The 19509-nt window shown below is 43.2% G+C and overlaps 1 protein-coding gene across 1 annotated transcript in view; it reads right to left on the bottom strand.

Annotated features, from left to right (window-relative positions):
- The window catches only part of DHX15 (DEAH-box helicase 15), a 58117-nt gene extending 51858 nt beyond the window's left edge, over positions 1–6259 (bottom strand). Inside the window, exon 1 of the mRNA XM_023223020.1 lies at positions 5984–6259. Coding sequence (XP_023078788.1) covers positions 5984–6054 — 71 coding nt within the window. The 5' untranslated portion in view covers positions 6055–6259. The remainder of the gene's footprint in view (positions 1–5983) is intronic.
- Positions 6260–19509: the final 13250 nt, after the last annotated feature.

The following is a 19509-nucleotide window of genomic DNA, read 5'->3' as shown; positions in this document are numbered from 1 at the left end:
CAATGAGGTGAAGTTTACAATAAGAGTACCCATTAAAGTGAGAAGCACTGTACTCATTAAAGTGAGAAGATATGTACCCATTAAAGTGAGAAGCATTGTACTCAAATATGGTTCAAATAATAGACAGCTTAAAGATCATGGAACATACAGCTAGAAAAGAACTCTTAAAGCACATCTGGTCTATACAAAAAGGATTCATGTTTCTAGTACTCACTCAACCATGGGGGAAGGAGGAGATCACAAAAAATAATTGAAACAATTTTCTTTTTTTTTGAGATCAGATCTTGCTCCATCACCCAGGTTGGAGTGCAGTGGCTCACTGGATCATGGCTCTCTGCAATCTCAAACTTCCGGGTTCAAGTGGTCCTCTTACCTGAGCCTCCCGAGCAACTGGGACTACAGACAGGCATGCACCACCATGCCTGGCTAATTTTTTATTTTTGTAGAGATGAGGGTCTCATCATGTTGCCCAGGATGGTTCTGAACTCCTGGGATCAAGCAATCTTTTGCTTCAGCCTCCCAAAGTGCTGGGATTACAGATGTGAGCTACCATGCCCAGCCTAGTTTAATGATTTCTATACTTCTAGCATAGTACTAGGCAATTAAGACATGGACCTCACCTTTCAAGAGTTACAAAATTTGGGGGAAGAGCGGTGACAAAGTAAATCATGTATTACATATTGCCTTAGTTTGTTAAAGTAATACCTATACTAACAAAGATTTTTTTCAGGGGCCCACTTCATCAGAAGCTTCATTACCAATCCAAACATAGGATATATAAAATATATTCTAAAGATAAAAAGGTTAGCTGCTGATCAAGCAATGGAGACAGCTGTGGTAAAGATAAAAGGAATGCTGGAATCACAGTTGCAAGACACCACCTCAATTTACTGACCTGCAAAATGATAAGCATTTTCAGATACTTTTAGTCTCAGATTAAGGTAAGAAAACAGGGAGGATGCAGGAGGCAAATTCAGCCACCTAGAAATGTTGCTTATGGCTCAAACTACCTACCTTCGATGAAAGAGGGAGGATACAAATGAAAGGTCAGTAAAGGGGGGAAATCAAACCCTCCACTTCATAAATATTTATCAACTATTGTGCAATGTTTTCTTTTTTAAACAGGTATTTTTTATGATAAAGGAGTTTTGTTCTTAAAAGTTTACTAGTTGAGGTATAAGGGTTTTTAAAAACTGGTATCAAGTCAGTGCTTCAGACACAGCCACAACACTAGCAGGGAGAGAGATGATATGACACAGCTGTTTAACATACTGTTCTGTACTGTGTTTCAGTTCAATCCTGGCTCAAGACTTAAGCCAACTATAGGATCACAGTTATTTCTTCCCTCACCTATAAGATGTGGCTATTAATGTCTTGTAGAGTATCAAAAAGACTAAAAGAGTTAATGTATGTGATGTGCTTAAATGTGTTGTCTGGCACATTGCAAATGCCCAACATTGGTGGTGGTGGTTATTATTATTATTATACTGAGACAGAATCTTGCTCTGTTACCAAGCTGGAGTGCAGTGGTGCAATCTCAGCTCACTGCAACCTCTGCCTCCTTGTTTCAAGCGATTCTCCTGCCTGTCTCCAGAGTAGCTGGAACTACAGGTGCGTGCCACCACACCCCACTAATTTTTGTATTTTTAGTAGAGGCGGGGTTTCACCATGTTGGCCAGGATGGTTTCAATCTCTCGACCTTATGATCTGACTGCGTCGGCCTCCCAAAGTGCTGGGATTACAGGCGTGAGCCACCATGCCCAGCCAATATTGTCTATTATTAAAGATCTTTTTAAAGTTCTAAGATCATGTTATAATCCTACATGGAAGTCAAGACCTGGTGACTCACGCATGTAATCCTAGTGCTTTGGGAGGCCAAAGTGGGAGGATCACTGGAGGCCAAAAGTTTGAGACCAGCCTGTGCAATATATTGAGACCCCATCTCTACAAAAAACTTTAAAATTAGCCAGGTGTGGTGGCACAGCTGTAGTCCCAGCTACCTGGGAGGCTGAGGTGGGAAGATCACTTGAGCCCAGGAGTTTGAGATTGCAGTGAGCCATGATCACACCAGAGCACTCCAGCCTGGGATACAGAGGACCCTATATCTAAAAAATGAAAACATAAAAATTCTACATGGAATAACAACAGGCACTGAAGTACTGCTAATGAAGATGTAAACTGGTCATCAAAATCATGATATTTTAAATAAGCATTGCTTAAAAAGGCAGAATCTCACTCTGTTACCCAGGCTGGAGTGCAGTGGCACAATCTTGACTCACTGCAACCTCTCCCTCCCAGGTTCAAGCAATTCTCCTGCCTCAGCCTCCAGAGTAGCTGGGATTATAGGGGTGCGCCACCACACCCAGTTAATTTTTCTATTTTTAGTAGGGACAAAAATACGTTTTACCATGCTGGCCAGGCTGGTCTTGAACTCCTGACCTCAAGTGATCCATTCACCTAGGCCTCCCAAAGTGCTGGGATTACAGGTGCTTAGCCATCGCACCTGGCAGTAAGTGTTGCTTTTTATCTGTCAATCTTATTTCCAGGAACTTCTCAAGGATGTGTGCAAATATGTATGTATAAGGATGTTCATCATACTTCTCATTTATAAAATAGCAACAAGTGGAAAACTTCCTAAACATCAATGAATAGAATATTGGTTAAGTGATATCATACCTTTACAACTGGAGTACTATGGCAGCCAATTTTTTTTATGTTTTATTTTTTTTGAGACGGAGTCTCACTCTGTTGTCCAGGCTGGAATACAGTGGCGCAATCTTGGCTCACTGCAAGCTCCGCCTCCCGGGTTCACACCATTCTCCTGCCTCAGCCTCCCAAGTAGCTGGGACTACAAGTATCCACCACCACACCCGGCTAATTTTTTGTATTTTTAGTAGAAACAGGGTTTCACCGTGATAGCCAGGATAGTCTCGATCTCCTGACCTCGTGATCCACCCGCCCTGGCCTCCCAAAGTGCTGGGATTACAGGCGTGAGCCACCACGCCCTGCCTATGGCAGCCAATTTAAAAGCATAATATATACCTAGAGTTAATGACATTTCTGAGTGGAAAAAAAAAAAAATCAAAGTACAAAATGACACGTGTTGATCCCACTGATGTTAAATTTTATAGCTCATATTTTTGAGTCAATACGCAGGGATCTTAAAAAATGTTCTCCAAAGATGGAGATGAAGATTTTAGGGAATGCCTTTTTTAAACCTTTGAGTATAAACATCTCTCATGTTCCCGTGGTAAGTTCATTTAACCTCATCTACCATATAGGACTGTAGTGAAAATGTGCACGCTCTACAAATGTTATCACAGTATTAACATACTAGCATTACTTTCCCCTAAGTAACAGGAAAAAGTCTTATCAGGTGGTAATATCAAAAACCAACATCAAAATGAAAACGTCCCTAATGTGGAAAACTTTTTTCCATACTTCAACAGTAAGTTGTCTCTTGGTAATAATTGTATAGTGAAGACTGTGGGCTGACAAAAAGAAGAAATGAGGCCAGAATACACAACAGAAACCTATAATAACTTCACCTGATTTCAAAGTTAAAATATGTCAGAAATAAAATAAAGCCTTATATAGTTTGGGAGCATTAATGTAAGTGAAATCTCCCACTGAATTACCTTCTCAGTATTGGAGACATCCTATCTGGCAGTGGAGTTTGTAAGCCTGACAAGCTTATGCTCTCAGATAAAACCACTTGCTGACTATCAGGGCAAAAATTAAAAAAAAATAATCTGCAGGATTGCATGGCAGTCAACAGGTGACTTAAAATTATGGAGTATGAAAAAAAAATCCTGATGCTGATAAACACTGTAAGTCCACTGTTAAATAAAGCCAGTTCTATGATAAATGGCACTCAAATGACATAGAAATGAGTATTAAAACTTCCCTCTACAATTTCTTATAACTTGAGCATTATTCCAAAGATGAACTCTCCTTTATCCATAGGCAAATTCTAAATAATATACAAGGGAATCATAAAGCTACCATTAGACCCCGAAAGTCGACATGTTTACTAAGGGTATCTGTTTTTGCAAGAGATAGTAAACAACTGCACATACATATGGTGGGACCACTAATCCCAAGAGAAGCATTTTAAATGGTGCACATATGCACAAATACAAATGAATTCATTCATTCCCTCCCAGAATATTTTGTTCCAATCTGACCTCCTGTTAGAGACATCAGTTCCAGATGACAGCAATTTATTTTTGCTTCAGAGAAATCAAGAACTAAGTGTTCCCTACTTTACCAACCCATTATAAATGTCATTAAAACAGGCTGTAATGAGTCTTAACTACAGTACTGAACTGTGTGCTGCTGAGTGAAAATGATAAAGGCAGGGTTCCAGATCCTGCTGTAAACTTGCCCAAGCCACCTTAACTGTTCTCCATTTCTCATTCCTTGAGTGGAGCTGTATAGTCTTTTTTAAGTTGCTCCCAGCTCTGAGAGTCTGTGACATACGGCTCAGAGGCATTAACGTTTTGTGGGGGGTAATGGTGGCGGACAGTGATAGCCTAAAGAGAGTCTGTCTTACAGTGTCATTGTCTTTTTACAATGCCTAATATCGCAAACTAAACAACTCAAAAAATTGTGACATGCTTTTGCTTTGTATTGAATAATTCAACATATGGGAAGGTCTCAGAAAGTACACCCTATCCTGGCTTATACTCTACAATGACACTAAACATACCCCTAGAAATCAATTTCAATGAAGAACTTCAGCTGAAAATTTCAAAAAAGCTAGACAGGGGGACTTGACACAGTGATTCTGTATCACAAGTACACAATAAAACGATAAAATTATGCAAAGTATTTGGATATTCGGGTTTTTGTGGGTTTTGCCTGAATTATCCAAATAGGTCTTTGTACTTCAGCAATGAAAACACACACGGGACAAGAAATAGATTTTCATGAAACTGCTTGTTAACTGCTAAATTCCTCTGTATCTTTAAGGAAAGGAATCTGGAACACCATGAGTTTGTGTAAGTATTTCAACTCTCAACCTCCACATGGGCGGTGTTTCGCCATAAATACTAAAAACACATTTTGAACATGATCCCTGTATTTCAAAAGCTACTTATGAAGTGGGACATGCATAGAAAATAAATGATGAAAAAAAAAAAAGAATGCTTTCTAATCCCTCCCCATGGGATGATGTTCGGTAACCAGTTTTAACCAAAGCAGGAAATAAAGGAGATGGCGGGAGCGTAGGCAGAGGGCGGAAGTTTGCTAGTATCTACTTTGAAGTGTTTGAATGGACCGAGGCACGCTCTCTCCCGCCAAACTATACACTCAGTCGCCCCAAAACACCAGCCTTCCAGCCCATCAGGTATTTTACTCCACCTTTTCCTTTCTCCCGGCAGGTCCTCTACTCCCACTTCCCCAGAGAACTCCCCATTTGCTGGCTTCTCTCAACTCCCGCCACCCCCACCCCAGCCTACATTAGGATCCACGCGCTGCTCTCACTTTCCGCCCTCCGCCTTTCCCGTCTGGAGTGCGTGGCCGCGCCCCCACTCAGGCCCTCCCCATGGCCCCTCTGCCTGGGAAGTGCCTGGTGCCCTTGGAAGCGAATACTCCCGCCGCGCCCTCCCCCACTCTCTCCTCCGGCTCCAGGCCTTCCTCGGGAACCGAGGCCACGAGGTCCGCGGTTCACTCCCGCCCCACGCCCTCGAAAGTGATTCCTGCTCGGTTCGGCCTGGGGGAGGAGGCGCCCTCATGGCCACTGCAGGCCTCTCCACCCTCCGGACTGGGTTGGGCACCGGCCCCGCCGCACGCAACTCCCCGCGCCCTTGCCGGGCCGAACGGGCGCCGCGCTTCTCCGACCCGCCGCTGGTGAACCCAGCCCAGAAGGAAACAAAGGCTCGGGCTCCAGGACCCGCTCGGCCAGGCCAGTCCCAGCCCGCTCCCTGCCAGGACCCCAACAAAGCCCGAGCTGCTGCCTCGCGCCCCCGGCCTGGCTTACCCATCGGTCCCCGCACGCTTCTTGCCAGAGGGGTAATCCTCCCCTAGGTCCAACCGGTGCCGCTTGGACATCCTCGCACTCTTCGAACGGGCGGTTATTAAGGAAGAAAGCTGGCTGCTGTATGGGCACAGTGGAGGACAGCCACTTAACTCTGGAGGACCCCCCACCCCTCCCGCTACTACAGCCCACACGGTGCGGCCGGAACCAGGAGCTAAAATGGCGGCGGCGACGAGGGCTGGGCCTGCGCGCGCGCGCGCTTCCGCAGCGTGCGTGCGTGCGAGTGTGCGTGTGAGCGAGGTGCGCGCGCACGCCGCCCAAAGGCGGGAACTCCTGTCCCGCCCGCTGCCTCATTGGTCCGACCTTTCTTGGGTCTCCTCCCTCTTCCCGTAGCTTTCCCCTCCTAGGAGCGGCTGTTAGGTACAGCCTGAAGGCCTTCAGTTCTGTGCTTGCCCCTCTGAGTGGAGAAGGTGAGGAAGTCTAGTCATAGTTAAGAAATCCTATTCATCTCTATTACCCCGGCTTTAAGGGAATCTCAGACCCAGAGAGGTTGAGAAACGAAGATCGTACAACTAATAAGTGGCAGAGCCAGGATTGGAACCTAGCTATTTAGTAACTCCAGATCTGGAACTTGAGGCCACTGCGCTACTCTCAGTTGCAGTGAGGGGCCGCGCGCGGTGGTTCACGCCTGTAATCCCAACACTTTGGGAGATCGAGGCAGGCGGATCACAAGGTCAGGAGTTCGAGACCAGCCTGGCCAACATAGTGAAACCCCGTCTCTACTAAAAATACAAAAATTAGCCGGGCGTGGTGGCGCACGCCTGTAATCCGCGCTACTCGGTAGGCTGAGGCAGGAGAATCGCTTGAACCTGGGAGGCAGAGATTGCGATGAGACGAGATCACACCAGTGCACTCCAGCCTAGGCGACAGAACAAGACTCCGACTTGGGGGAAAAAAAAATCAATTGCAGTGAGGAAACTGAAGTGAGAAAATGTTAGGGCTTGTCATGATCTAGTTTACCCTTTTCTTGCCCAGCACGGACACCCATGCACTCAAGCTATAGATGTTTTTAGCTAGAATACAGAGAATTCGCAGTGAGGGCACAATTTGCTTTTTTGTTTGTTTTTTTTTTGTTGTTTTTCTTTCTGTGCCTATTAATGCACTTTTACAGTGTTAAATAGCACCTGCAAGGTAGTTGTTATTTTGTAGACGTGGATGCAAAGGCTGCGGAAGGTTAAATCTCACGGCCACAAGGGCTGTACCTAAAGCCATAACAAGGAGGTGGGGCAAGATGACTCTAAGGAATTTTGTGGATCTCTCCACCTAAAATATCTCTGCTTCCTCAGTTGCATTCATTCCCAGAAGAAATGCACAAGAAAAGATCTGTGTACTATCTGCAGCAGGGTGATCTCTGTTGTTCATGGAATGACTTGGTTTGGCTGCCGTGGGAGATCATACTCTGGTTCTTACCAAAGTCTCAGGACTGCAATTGCTAGGATTAAACACAACTTAAATATTGCAACTGATGAGGGGTTTGTGTGTTTGTTTTGAGACAGTCATGCTCTGTCGTCCAGGCTGGGGGACAGTGGCACGATCTCAGCTCACTGCAACCTCCGCCACCCCCGGTTTAAGCCATTCTCCTGCCTCAGCCTCCCTCGTAGCTGGGATTACAAGCTCCCGCCACCCCGCCTGGCTACGCGCCCGGCTAATTTTGGTATTTTTAGTAGAGAAGAGGTGTCGCCATGTTGGCCAGGCTGGTCTCAAACTCCAGACCTCAAGTGATCTGCCCACCTCGGCCTCCCAAAGTGCTGGGATTACAGGAGTGAGACACTGCGCCCAGCCAGCAACTGATAAGGAGGGTTTTTATTTGTTTGTACCAAATCCACATGGCAAAGTCAACACAAAGAAAAATGAGTATCTTTTTCACTTGTAAAATATTCAGTACAACTTTCTATCGTAAATGTACAGTAGTCCCCACTTCGTCCCTGATTTTGCTTTCACAGTACAGTAAGATATCCTGAGAGAGACCACATTCACATTGCTTTTATTACAGTATAGATGCTCCTTGACTTATGATGGGGTGATGTCCATCGTAAACCCATCGTAAATTGAAAACATGGTAAGTTGAACATGCAGTTCATATACCGATAAACCCATCGTAAAGTCAAAAAATCTTGTCGAACAATTGTAAGTCAGGACTGTCTGTATATTGTTATAAATGTTTTATTTTTAGTTTTTAATATCTTAATGTGCCTAATTTATAAGTTACACTTTATCATAATTATGTATAGGAAAAATCTGAAAATGATGAGTTGGCCTATTATCTGTGGGTTCCTTATCCCTGGATTCAATTGCAAATCAAAAATATATTTTTCTTTAAAAATGGATGGTTGCATCTGTACTGAACATGTACAGACTTTTTCTTGCTCTTTTCTCTTAAACAATACAGTGTAACAGCTATTTCCATAGCAATTACATTGTATTAGGTATTATAAGTGATCTAGTGATGATTAAGTATACAGAAAACTGTGCGTAGGTTATATGCAAATACTGTGCTATTTTATATCAGACACTTGAACATCCACGGACATTAGTGTTGGCAGTTTCTCCTGGAACCAATCCCCAGTGGATACTGAGGGACGATTATATTGACTTTCTTCAGATCATGATGTATAATCACTGGATTGTAAACCTGCAAGAATTTCCATCTGATTTTTCTCTTTTTGCTTAATTTTACAAATGAGGGAACCTGAACCCCTAGGTCTTATCAAAGTTCACACAAACAGTTGGTATCGAAGTCAGAATAAAATACAGATTTCACTTCAAGTATTAAAATCCCAGTGTTCACGTTTCCAGTTTGATGACTACCATAAAGTGCTCTAAAATTTTGGAGAAACAATCAGGGAAAAAAGTTAGAATTCCACCTGCAGAAGTGCTCCACTCTAAGAGATGTCAGCCTCTCATAAATGGTAAAAGAGGAACTGAAATCAAGGTGATGAGACTTTTCCCTTGGGCCTAGAGTATAGCTAAAAAAAAACCATAGCCTCATCAGTTGTGTTGTGACCTGAACGATTAAAGAAAGGCCCTGGGCAGGCGCAGTGGTTCACACCTGTAATTCCAGTACTTTGGGAGGCCGAGACAGGCAGATCACGAGGTCAGGAGTTCGAGACCAGCCTGACCAACATGGTGAAACCCCGTCTCTACTAAAAATACAAAAATTAGCCAGGCATGGTGGCACATGCCTGTAATCCCAGCAACTCGGGAGGCTGAAGGCAGGAGAATCGCTTGAACCTGGGAGGTGGAGGTTTGCAGTGAGCCAAGATTGTGCCATTGCACTCCAGTCTGGGCAACAGAGTGAGCAAGACTCCATCAGAAAGATGGAGAAAGAGAGAAAGAGAATGCGAGAGAGAGGGGAAGGGAAGGGAAGGGAAGTGGAGGGGAGGGGAGGGGAAGGGAGGGGAGGGGAGGGGAAGGGAAGGGAAGGGAAGGGAAGAGAAGGGTCCTACTTATCAAGAAGGAAAGGAAGAAAGGAAGGAAAGAGAAAGGCCCTACTTATCAAAGGATAGTGGCCTCTGTGGAATCTAGAATAAGGAGAACAAGTGGCCAGAAGCTGCCAGGTTGTGCACACTCCTTGGGAAGAAGGGCAGAATTCTAAATGATCCACCCTGGATTTTCAGACATCATTATCCCTAGAGTAGAGAAAGGGCACCAACCAGGCCCTCCACAACTTGGCTGGAAATATTTCCAGAGAATATCCTATTTCCCTTACTCTTCCTCTTTCTATACCAGACAACCCTCTGGTCTATGGCATGGACTTTCTCACCTGGAGGAAATGACTTATGCAGCTAACCAGCTGCAGGTCTCAAGCCAACCTAAATCAATAAAAAATAATTGCTAATAGCAAACGCATACAAAGCACTATGAGCCAGATGCTGTTCCTCACACATTTGAGCCTAATTGAGACTTACAGCAACTTCAAGTTTAGTCCAACAGCTGAGGAAACTGTTACTCAAAGAGGCAGGTATTTTGGCCAAGATGACAGTTCTGAGAGTCAGCCCAGACAGTGTGTATGCTTAATTGCTATGTTCTGCTACGGCTGATAAATAGATATTCTCATTCTACTTTATCTGTCTAAGGTGTGGTTACTGAGGATGAGTTCTCCCAGTCTGACAAGATGAACATGAACTGATAAAATTTCTGCACTGTCCATGTAGAGAACTAGTTTACAGAACTCTCAGTGGACAAGTGGGGATTTGGATGATTTGAACCCAGTCCAACTCCAGAGCTGCACTATTGACCATTGTACAGTATCACTATTACCATTTATTTATTCCCTCAACAAATACGTATTAAGCTCGCATGTCAGGCATTGAGTTAAGTGCTGGGGAAAGAGGAAAGAAGAAAATAGCCATAGTTCTTGCCTTCATAAAACTTGGCAGAGGGAGAAAGACAGGCACTGAACAGCTAAACACATAAATAACTATGTTGTTATCACTATGATAAGTGCTGAAAAGGCCTGCTACAGAGGACAGGCGTTGTGAGAGCATAAAACAAGTCGCCTTGATCTAGATTGAGGGTTAGGGAATGCCTCTCTGAGAAAGAAACATTTAGACAAAAACCTTAAAAATGAATGCAATCCCAGCACTTTGGGAGGCCAAGGCAGGCAGATTCCCTGAGGTCGGGAGTTCAAGACCAGCCTGACCAATATGGAGAAACCCCGTCTCCCTTAAAATTACAAAATTATCTGGGCGTGGTGGTGCATACCTGTAATCCCAGCTACTCGGGAGACTAAGGCGGGAGAATGGCTTAAACCCAGGAGGCGGAGGTTGTGGTGAGCCAGGATCATGCCCTTGCTCTCCAGTCTGAGCAACAGGAGTGAAACTCCATCTCAAAAAAAAAAAAAAAAAAAAATGCAAATTGTCCAGGCAGAGAGAGCAGAAAGCTTTAAAAAGTCAGGTGCGACCCACAGACAGAGAAAATGACATGGATGTGTTGAGATGAGGAAGTTGTCATCTGTGATCCTGCAGATGCAAGAACAGGGCAAACCATGCCCCATCTGAGGAGTCCCGCTGAGGAGGTAAGCCTTTATCCTTCCTAAAACAAGAGGAAAACAGAAATGAGATTTAAGTGGGAAGACAATATGATCACTCATGAGGATTTGCCAGGATCAATCCACCTGTCTCCCTCTTTGAATCCTCTTTAGTGACAAAATGCTTACAAATTTTTTTTTTTTTTTTTGAGGCGGAGTCTCGCTCTGTCGCCCGGACTGGAGTGCAGTGGCCGGATCTCAGCTCACTGCAAGCTCTGCCTCCCGGGTTTATGCCATTCTCCTGCCTCAGCCTCCGGAGTAGCTGGGACTACAGGCGCCCGCCACCTCGCCCGGCTAGTTTTTGTATTTTTAGTAGAGACGGGGTTTCACCGTGTTAGCCAGGATGGTCTCGATCTCCTGACCTCGTGATCCGCCCGTCTCGGCCTCCCAAAATGCTGGGATTACAGGCTTGAGCCACCGCGCCCGGCCAAAGAATTTTCAGTACTATTTTTAATCACCTTATCCTCTCTTTAGTATGTAAGAGACAGAAATAGTTACAAATGATAGTGGCGCTATGGCTTGCCATCACAGTCTCACTTCCATAATGAGACATCCCTCAGCTCTGGGAGTGCTTGCCACCTGCACACAATCCTCATGTCAGCCCTCTTCCGGAACTTCTGTGGCTAAAGAAACCTGCCATGCGCAGGGGCAGCCTGAATACAATCCACAGGTATAAAGGCCTGGTCTGTCTACCGACTCAGGACAACTGTGAGCTTCAGAGCATCTGAACCCTCTGTGGGATCAGCTGAAGCCTTTGTTATAATGGCATCTGATGTACCCCAAAGCAATTTGGCCAGTAACAATCCAGAGTTACCTCCAATCCCATAAGTTAAGGACACAGTCCCAAACATGACTGAAGATGTCCCCACTCCAGACACCATCCATAAGTTCAGGGGTCTGCAGGCCACCAGCACTTCTGCCCGACTGACTACAAATTCAGAGTTTCTCACAACTCCATCATATTTGATAATTTGCTAGAATAACTTACAAAACTCAGGAAAGCACTATACTTATGGTTGCTGTTTTATTATAAAGGGAACAAATCAGAGCTTTTGTGTCCTCTCCCCATGGAATTAGAACATGTGACCTCCCTCACATCCATGTCCTCACAAACCAGGGTGTTCCACTGAGCTTCAGTGTCTGCAGTTTTCACTGGGGTTTCATTATGTAGCCATGATTGATTGACTGATTCACTGGCTTCATGATTCAACTCAATTTCCAGCCTCCTTTCCCTGCTTAAAGGTCAAGAGATTGGGCTGATAACATGTGGCTCAAAGCTTCAGCCCTTTAATCACTTGGTTGCTCTTTCTGGGATGACCAGTCTCCATCCTGAGTTATCTCCTTAGCACTAATTCAGATGTGGTCCAAGGGCCCAGCATAAAGAGAGTAACTCTCTTTAGGGAATAAAGGGAATACATAAACCTAAAGAGAATACATAACGAGAATAAAGGGAATACAAAAACCGGGATACATAAACCAGGAAGTCACTGCATATTCCCTAAAGAGAGCAACAAAGATACTCTTAGGACTTAGGAGGCCCCAAGGACGTAAAATGAACCAATCCCATGAATCAGGGACAAAGGCCAGTAAAATTCATTGTTATGTAACAGCATCACAGTCAACTTTTCCTTATCTGATTCTACTTTTATCTTTTCTTTCCACTGATAGTGATCCCAAGTGTACTTCTTAATAAATTTCCTAAATGCTCATCTTTGCCTCAGAGTCTGGTTTTCATGGAAGCTGACCTAAAAGATTTGGTGCCAGAAGTGGTGCCAGAAGGAAAGCAGACATTATGATTGGATTTTGGAGTTGGTCACCCATTGCTGGTTGGCAATGAATCTGTGGTGGAGGTAGGACACAAGGAAGCAGGGCAGTTGTTAAAACTTTCACCTGTAGCTTACTGGGAAAAAAGCATGTGGTGTACTGCAAAAGGCATTCAGTTCTTACATATGGGGGAACTAATAACTATAAGCTCCCTAGAATTTGATGGCTACTTGCTAAGTAGAATTAATGTTTTGGGGAGAGATAATGAAAGGCTGGAAGTGATTTATCTGCAGTCCAAAACTAAGCATGAAAACCAGAAATCCTATGAGGGAGCATATAAAAAAGTTTTCATTTCTTGCAGTGGGAAGGCAGAGAAAACTGAAAAGCAGTTCCAGGACTCAAACATAATAGTAGCAGAAAATTAAGTGGAAACTTCCAAAGAAGATTCAACTCTCCACTTAGGCAATTGTGATATACCAAGGTTACAACCCTGGATGGGAAAGAGTGGGACTCTGACACATGGGTGGGGACATTTGGGTAGATGTACCTGAAAAATTTTGAATCCCTAGATTCCCCTCAACCCACTGAGTCTGCCAAAGTACCCTACCTTTCCATATTAAAAGCTCATGTTCCTCTCTTATAAAATGATGCAGAAGTTTCCTCTCTGCAGAATAACATCTACCACCCTTTTCAGGATACATAAACCAGGAAGTCACTGCATATGATATTCCAGGGACATCACTACATATGATAAAAGTGTATCATAAACATCCATCTTTGGCTTAATTTGGCTGTTCAGATTGAGCACTTCCTTTGATGGTTGCCCATTTAATTTCTTCCAGATGCCTTATTTAATTTATTGTCTCCAAAACCTCCGTGAGTAAAGCTCCTTTGACTGCCATTTCTTACAGGGGGAAGGCAGAAAAAAGTATATGATATAAGTATCACATGATACAAAGTCATATCACTACATATGATATTCCAAGGACATCTGATATGGTGTGGCTGTGTCCTAACCCAAATCTCATCTTGAATTGATGCTCCCATAATTTCCATGTGTCATGGGAGAAACCTGGTGGGGGGCTACTGAATCATGGGGGTGAGTCTTTCCCATTCTGTTCTAGTGATAGTGAATAAGTCTCAGGAGAGCTGATGTTTTTATAAAGGGGAGTTCCCCTGCACATGCTCTCTTGCCTGCCACCATGTAAGACGTACCTTTGCTCTTCCTTTGCCTTCTGCCATGATTGTGAGGCGCCCCCAGCCATGTAGAATTGTGAGTCCATTAAACCTCTTTCCTTTAAAAATTACCCAGTCTTAGGAATGTCTTTATTAGCAGCATGGGAACAGACTAATACAACATCAGAGGACTCATAATATTGGCATGTAATCCTACTCAAAGAAGCTGTAGGGCCCAGCCAACAGGTACCAGCAGGAACCAGGAGAGTAGGCACAGGACCAAATTCTTTTTTTTTTTTTTTTTTTTTTTGAGACAGAGCTTCGCTCTTGTTGCCCAGACTGGAGTGCAATGGTGCGATCTTGGATCACTGCAACCTCCACCTCCTGGGTTCAAGCGTTTCTCCTGCCTCAGCCTCCTGAGTAGCTGGGATTACAGGCGTGTGTCACCATGCCCAGCTAATTTTGTATTTTTAGTAGAGATGGGATTTCTCCATGTTGGTCAGGCTGGTCTTGAACTCCCAACCTCAGGTGATCTGCCTGCCTCAGCCTCCCAAAGTGCTGAGATTACAGGCGTGAGCCACCATATCTGGCCAACGACCGAATTCTGAAAGTTATGAATGGCAGGGTGGGGAAGTGGAGCATACAGTTAGATAAGGGAGAATTTATCAAGTTGGTAATACTCTCCTAGCATACAGGATTTAACACTCATGCAAGGATCCTGGTGATAGTGTAAACACACTTAGGATGTCATCTAGAAGCACAGAGAAATCAATGGCTCACAGTACACCAGGTTACATAGAGATGCCAAAACTGCTTTGGTTTACATTGTAAGGAGGGACTAAATGGCTCAAAGAAGTGAGCATGCTAGAGTGAATATACTTATATAAAAATGGAAAACCCAACAGATCAATATATTTCAAAGGAAACTTCAGAGAATATACCTCTTACCAAATCAGTAAGGAATGATCTGGTTAGAGAGGAATCAGCATCACTCTAAGACTCAGCAGTGGTTCTCTCTGTAGTCCAGGGTGAAGGCAGAAGAAACCATTTCAAAACTGGGTGCACTGAGAGCAGTAGAGATGATAGAACCTTGTGACATTGAAGTGACATGATGGCATTCAAACTTCAAAAGCCAAATGGACACTGCAAGGCAAGAGTGGCAGTTCAAGGGGCTTTACCCACAGATGTTTTGGAGATGACAAATAAGCCATCTGGAGCAAAATAAATGGGCAACCATCAAAGAAAGTCTTCAATCTGAACAACCCAATTAAACCAAGAATGAATGATCAAGAGGTTAAAGGCTGATGTTGTGATACAAGGTCATGATCACAAGCCCAGTTTCTGGACTTGAACCAGTTTTTGGACCTAGAATATATTTAATTGGAGGGAGAGGGACTGTCCCCAGAAGAAAGAACTCTGCAGCATCAGAACAAGTGTACACAGTAATAATTCCCCAAGTCCTTCCCTCAGGTGATCCATAGCCATTTACTTAGATAGTCATACACTGGGGAAAAGGGAATATCCAAATATTTCAAGGACATCATGGACACAGTGTGTAAAATGACACTGATACCAAGAGACTCAGAGTTTCATTATTGGCCGTTTCTTAGCATGGAGATATATGGAAGTCAAGACTGGATGTCTGGCCCAGGTCTAGCTCATGGTAAATCTACAGCATTCTCAAACTACTTGCTATGCCCCAAGTATACAAACATACACATAGAATATACATCCTTAGTAGTTTGTGCAACCCCGATATTAAATTCTGGATCTGTAAGGGGTAAGAGCTATCATACTGGGGAATTCCAAGTGGAAGTTTAGGAAATTGCACACACTTCCTATCCCCTGAAAACTCAGTCAAGATACTAAATAAAAAACAGCCCAGGATGGAATTACCAGTTTCAACTCTGGCATGTAAAGAGCTTGGAAGTTACTGCTCCCATTCTTACAAGAAGAAAAGCTGAAAACCAATGGCTTTTCTTAGAGCCATTAGAGAACCAGGTTGCAGGGTAAATTACCATGCTGACATCTGAAGAGACATGCAAGTTCAAAGAGTCACAGCAGAGATCTGCTTACTTTGAGCAGAAGCAACCAGAACCATAAATTGGTAGAAACACTTAAGTGGTTACTTTGACAAATTTATAGAGGCCGAACTGTCTAGATGAACTGTCTAGATGATGAGAAACTCCTGGGTATTTTAACGTTAGAGAGACCCCCAGACTTTAATGGGTTTTCCTCCAGAAACCCACTCAGTTTGCACAATGAAAAGCCAAGAAAGATGTCCCTGTGGCTCGGGCAGAGAAAGAGGAAGAGTAACCATTGTGAAGCATGACCAGAACATTGTCCACATAGAAGTCCTACTTTCCAGGGAAAAGACTTTATGGGAGCCTTATCCCAACTTGGAAATGGGCGTTTCACCTACACCCAGCCCTCTAGCCTTTTTGTCTACCTAAGGAAATTTTAAAAAGCTAACAAACATTTGTGAAGGTCACAGCTTAGGGACATAGGCCTATTAAAAGACTAAGATTTAATTACAGGATTACAAAACAGCCCAGGCACAATGCCTCACACCTATAATTCCAGCACTTTGGAAAGCCAAGATGGGCACATCACTTGAGCCAAGGAGTTCAAGAGCAGCCTGGGCAACATGGTGAAACCCAATCGCTACAAAAAATACAAAAATTAGCTGGCGTGGTGGCAGGCGCCTGTAGTTCCAACTACTCAGCAGAGAAGCAGGGGTGGGTGTGAGCCCAATTGCTCAAGCCTGGGAGGCAGAGGATGCAGTCAGCCGAGATCGCACCGCAGCACTCCAGCCTGGGTGACAGTGAGACCCTGTCTCAAAAAAAAAAAAATTACAAAACACTTTCCCTTCCCACTCCTTTCTACCACACCAACATAACTCTAGTATAATAGCAGTGGATTGCGGCTGGAAAAGCCGCAAGACACAGACTCTAACTGAGGAGGCGTTCCCAGAGAATCCCAAAATCAACAGGGGAGACTAGAGAACACTAACGGAATTTGAAACCTCTAGCCCCTCTAGCTATAGCAAACATTAAACACAGTCCAACTTCTAGCCAGATTAACATAAAACCTAACATTAAATGTCTATTTACTTCGGTTCCTATTACTCAATGCATCACACTAGATTTCAACAAAAAATTGCAAGGCATACTAAAAGACAAGAGAAAACACAGTCTGAAGAGACAAAGCAAGCATTGGAGTCAGACTGAGATACGACATAGATTTTGGAGTTATCAGACAGAAAATTTAAAATCACTATGATTAATGTGCTAAGGACTCTGATGAAAAAAGTAGACAACATGCAAGAGCAAATGAGTAATATAAGATAGATGAAAGAATAGTAAAGAAATGCTAGGAATAAAAAATATTAAAATATAAATGAAGATTGCCTTTGATGGGCTCATTAATAGATTGGACGTGGCCAAGGAAAGAACCCATGAGCTTGAAAATAGTTCAACAGAAACTTCCCAAACTGATATGCAAAGAGAAGAAATAATTGAAACCGGAACAGAACATACAAGAACTTTGGGACATTTCAAAAGTGTAACTATGTGTAATTGGTACCAGAAGAAGAATAAAGACAAAACAGAGCAGAAGAAATATTTGAAATAATAATGGTAAAAATTTTTTCAAAATTAATGACAGACATACAACCACAATCCAGGAAGCTGAGGATGGATCAAACAGGATAAATACCAAAACACATATGACTAGGCATATCATACTCAAACTGCAACAAAGCAAAGACAAAGAGAAAATATTTAAAGAAGTGAGAGAAAAAAAATTTTTGCCTACATAGGAACAAAGATAATAATCACAGTGGACTTCTCATCAGAAATCTTCCAGGCATAGTGACTCACGTCTATAATTCCAACACTTTGGGAGGCTGAGGGTTGGGGACCACTTGAGCCCTCCACGGTAGTTCAAGAGCAGCTTGGGCAACATAGCAAGACCCCATCTCTACATGGAAAAAAAAAAAAGAAAGAAAGAAAAGAAAAAAAAAAAAAAGAAACCAAGCAAGAAAAGAATGTAGTAAAGTATTTAAAATGCACCAAGCTATAATTTTAGGTACAGAAAAATTGTCCTTCAAAAGTGAAAGAGAAATTTTTAGTCAACAAAAAATGAGAGAATTCATTGCAAGCAGAACTGCATGCAAAGAATATTAAAAGAAGTTCTTCAAGGAAAAAGAAATGACATAAGTCAGAAACTTAGACCTACATAAAGGGAGAGCATTGGAGAAGGAATAAATGAAGGTAAAATAAAATCTCTTAGTTTTTCATTCTTAATTGATCTGACAGATAACAGTTTGTTTAAAGTATGAGTAACAATGTCTTGGGAGATTAGAGCATAGAGACAAGTGAAATGAATGGCACCAATGTAATGAGGGATGGGAGAAAGTGGAGTTATTCTGTTGGTGTAAGTTACCTACACTACATGTGGAGCAGTATAATGTTATTTGAGGATGGACAAAGATTAGGTTAAAATGTATATTGAAAACTCTAGGAGGTCAGGTTGGGGAAGATAGTGGAGCAGGAAGCAAAAGTAATCTGTCTCTCCATGCAGGCAACAATTGCACTGGCAGAATCTGTCTTACCTAACTACTTCTGGAGTCTATTGAAGGCTTGAAACTTCTAGAGGAAGATTTGAAATGTAAGTTGTGGTTAATTTCTGTCAATTTCAGCACTTAGCACAGTAGCAACTACCTATCTCTCACTACACATCTGCAAGGCAGGCAGCAGTGCATAGGTTCCTGAAACAGTTTACAGTTTGGGGGGTTGAGCAAAAAGGACTCTGTCCTTCAAATATCAGTACTCTGTGCTCAATCGCTGAATATCAATTTTTTTTGTTTTTTGTTTTTGACAGAGTCTCGCTCTGTCATCCAGGCTGGAGTGCATTAGTGTGATCTCAGCTCACGGCAGCCTCTGCCTCCTAGGTTCAAGTGATTCTCCTGCCTTAGCCTCCCGAGTAGCTGGGATTACAGGCGCCTGCCACCACACCCAACTAATTTTTGTATTTTTAGTAGAGATGGAGTTTCACCATGTTGGCCCAGGCTGGTCTTGAACTGCTGGCCTCAAGTGATCCATCTAGAAAGTGCCAGGATTACAGGCGTCAGCCACCAGGCCTGGCCCTGAATGTCACTTCTGAACACAAAAGTTCATAGAGATACAAAGAGGTGAGTGGCCATTATTGTTGCACCTACCCCGATTTGTTGCAAACTCTCCCAGCTCAAGTGACTTTGGGGAATTTAAAAAGACAGCACCTTTCCCTCCCTACTTCATTTTTTTCTTTTTCTCTCTTCTGGACCCAGAGATTTAAAAAAATGACATTAAAAACAACACATATAAGAAAAAATAGAAAGTGACTAAACATGCCCAGGGTAGGACCCAGAAAAGACCTGAGAAGACCTTAAGACTCTTGGCCCAGAGACAAACTACAATAATTAAAAATAAATAAACAAAAACAATAAGAAAAACCAGCA

This window comes from Piliocolobus tephrosceles, chromosome 3, assembly GCF_002776525.5.
Source record: "Piliocolobus tephrosceles isolate RC106 chromosome 3, ASM277652v3, whole genome shotgun sequence".
In the NCBI taxonomy this organism is placed as follows: Eukaryota; Metazoa; Chordata; class Mammalia; order Primates; family Cercopithecidae; genus Piliocolobus; species Piliocolobus tephrosceles.
Note: the sequence above shows the minus strand (reverse complement) of the source record. Positions and strands in the feature narration are given on the sequence as shown.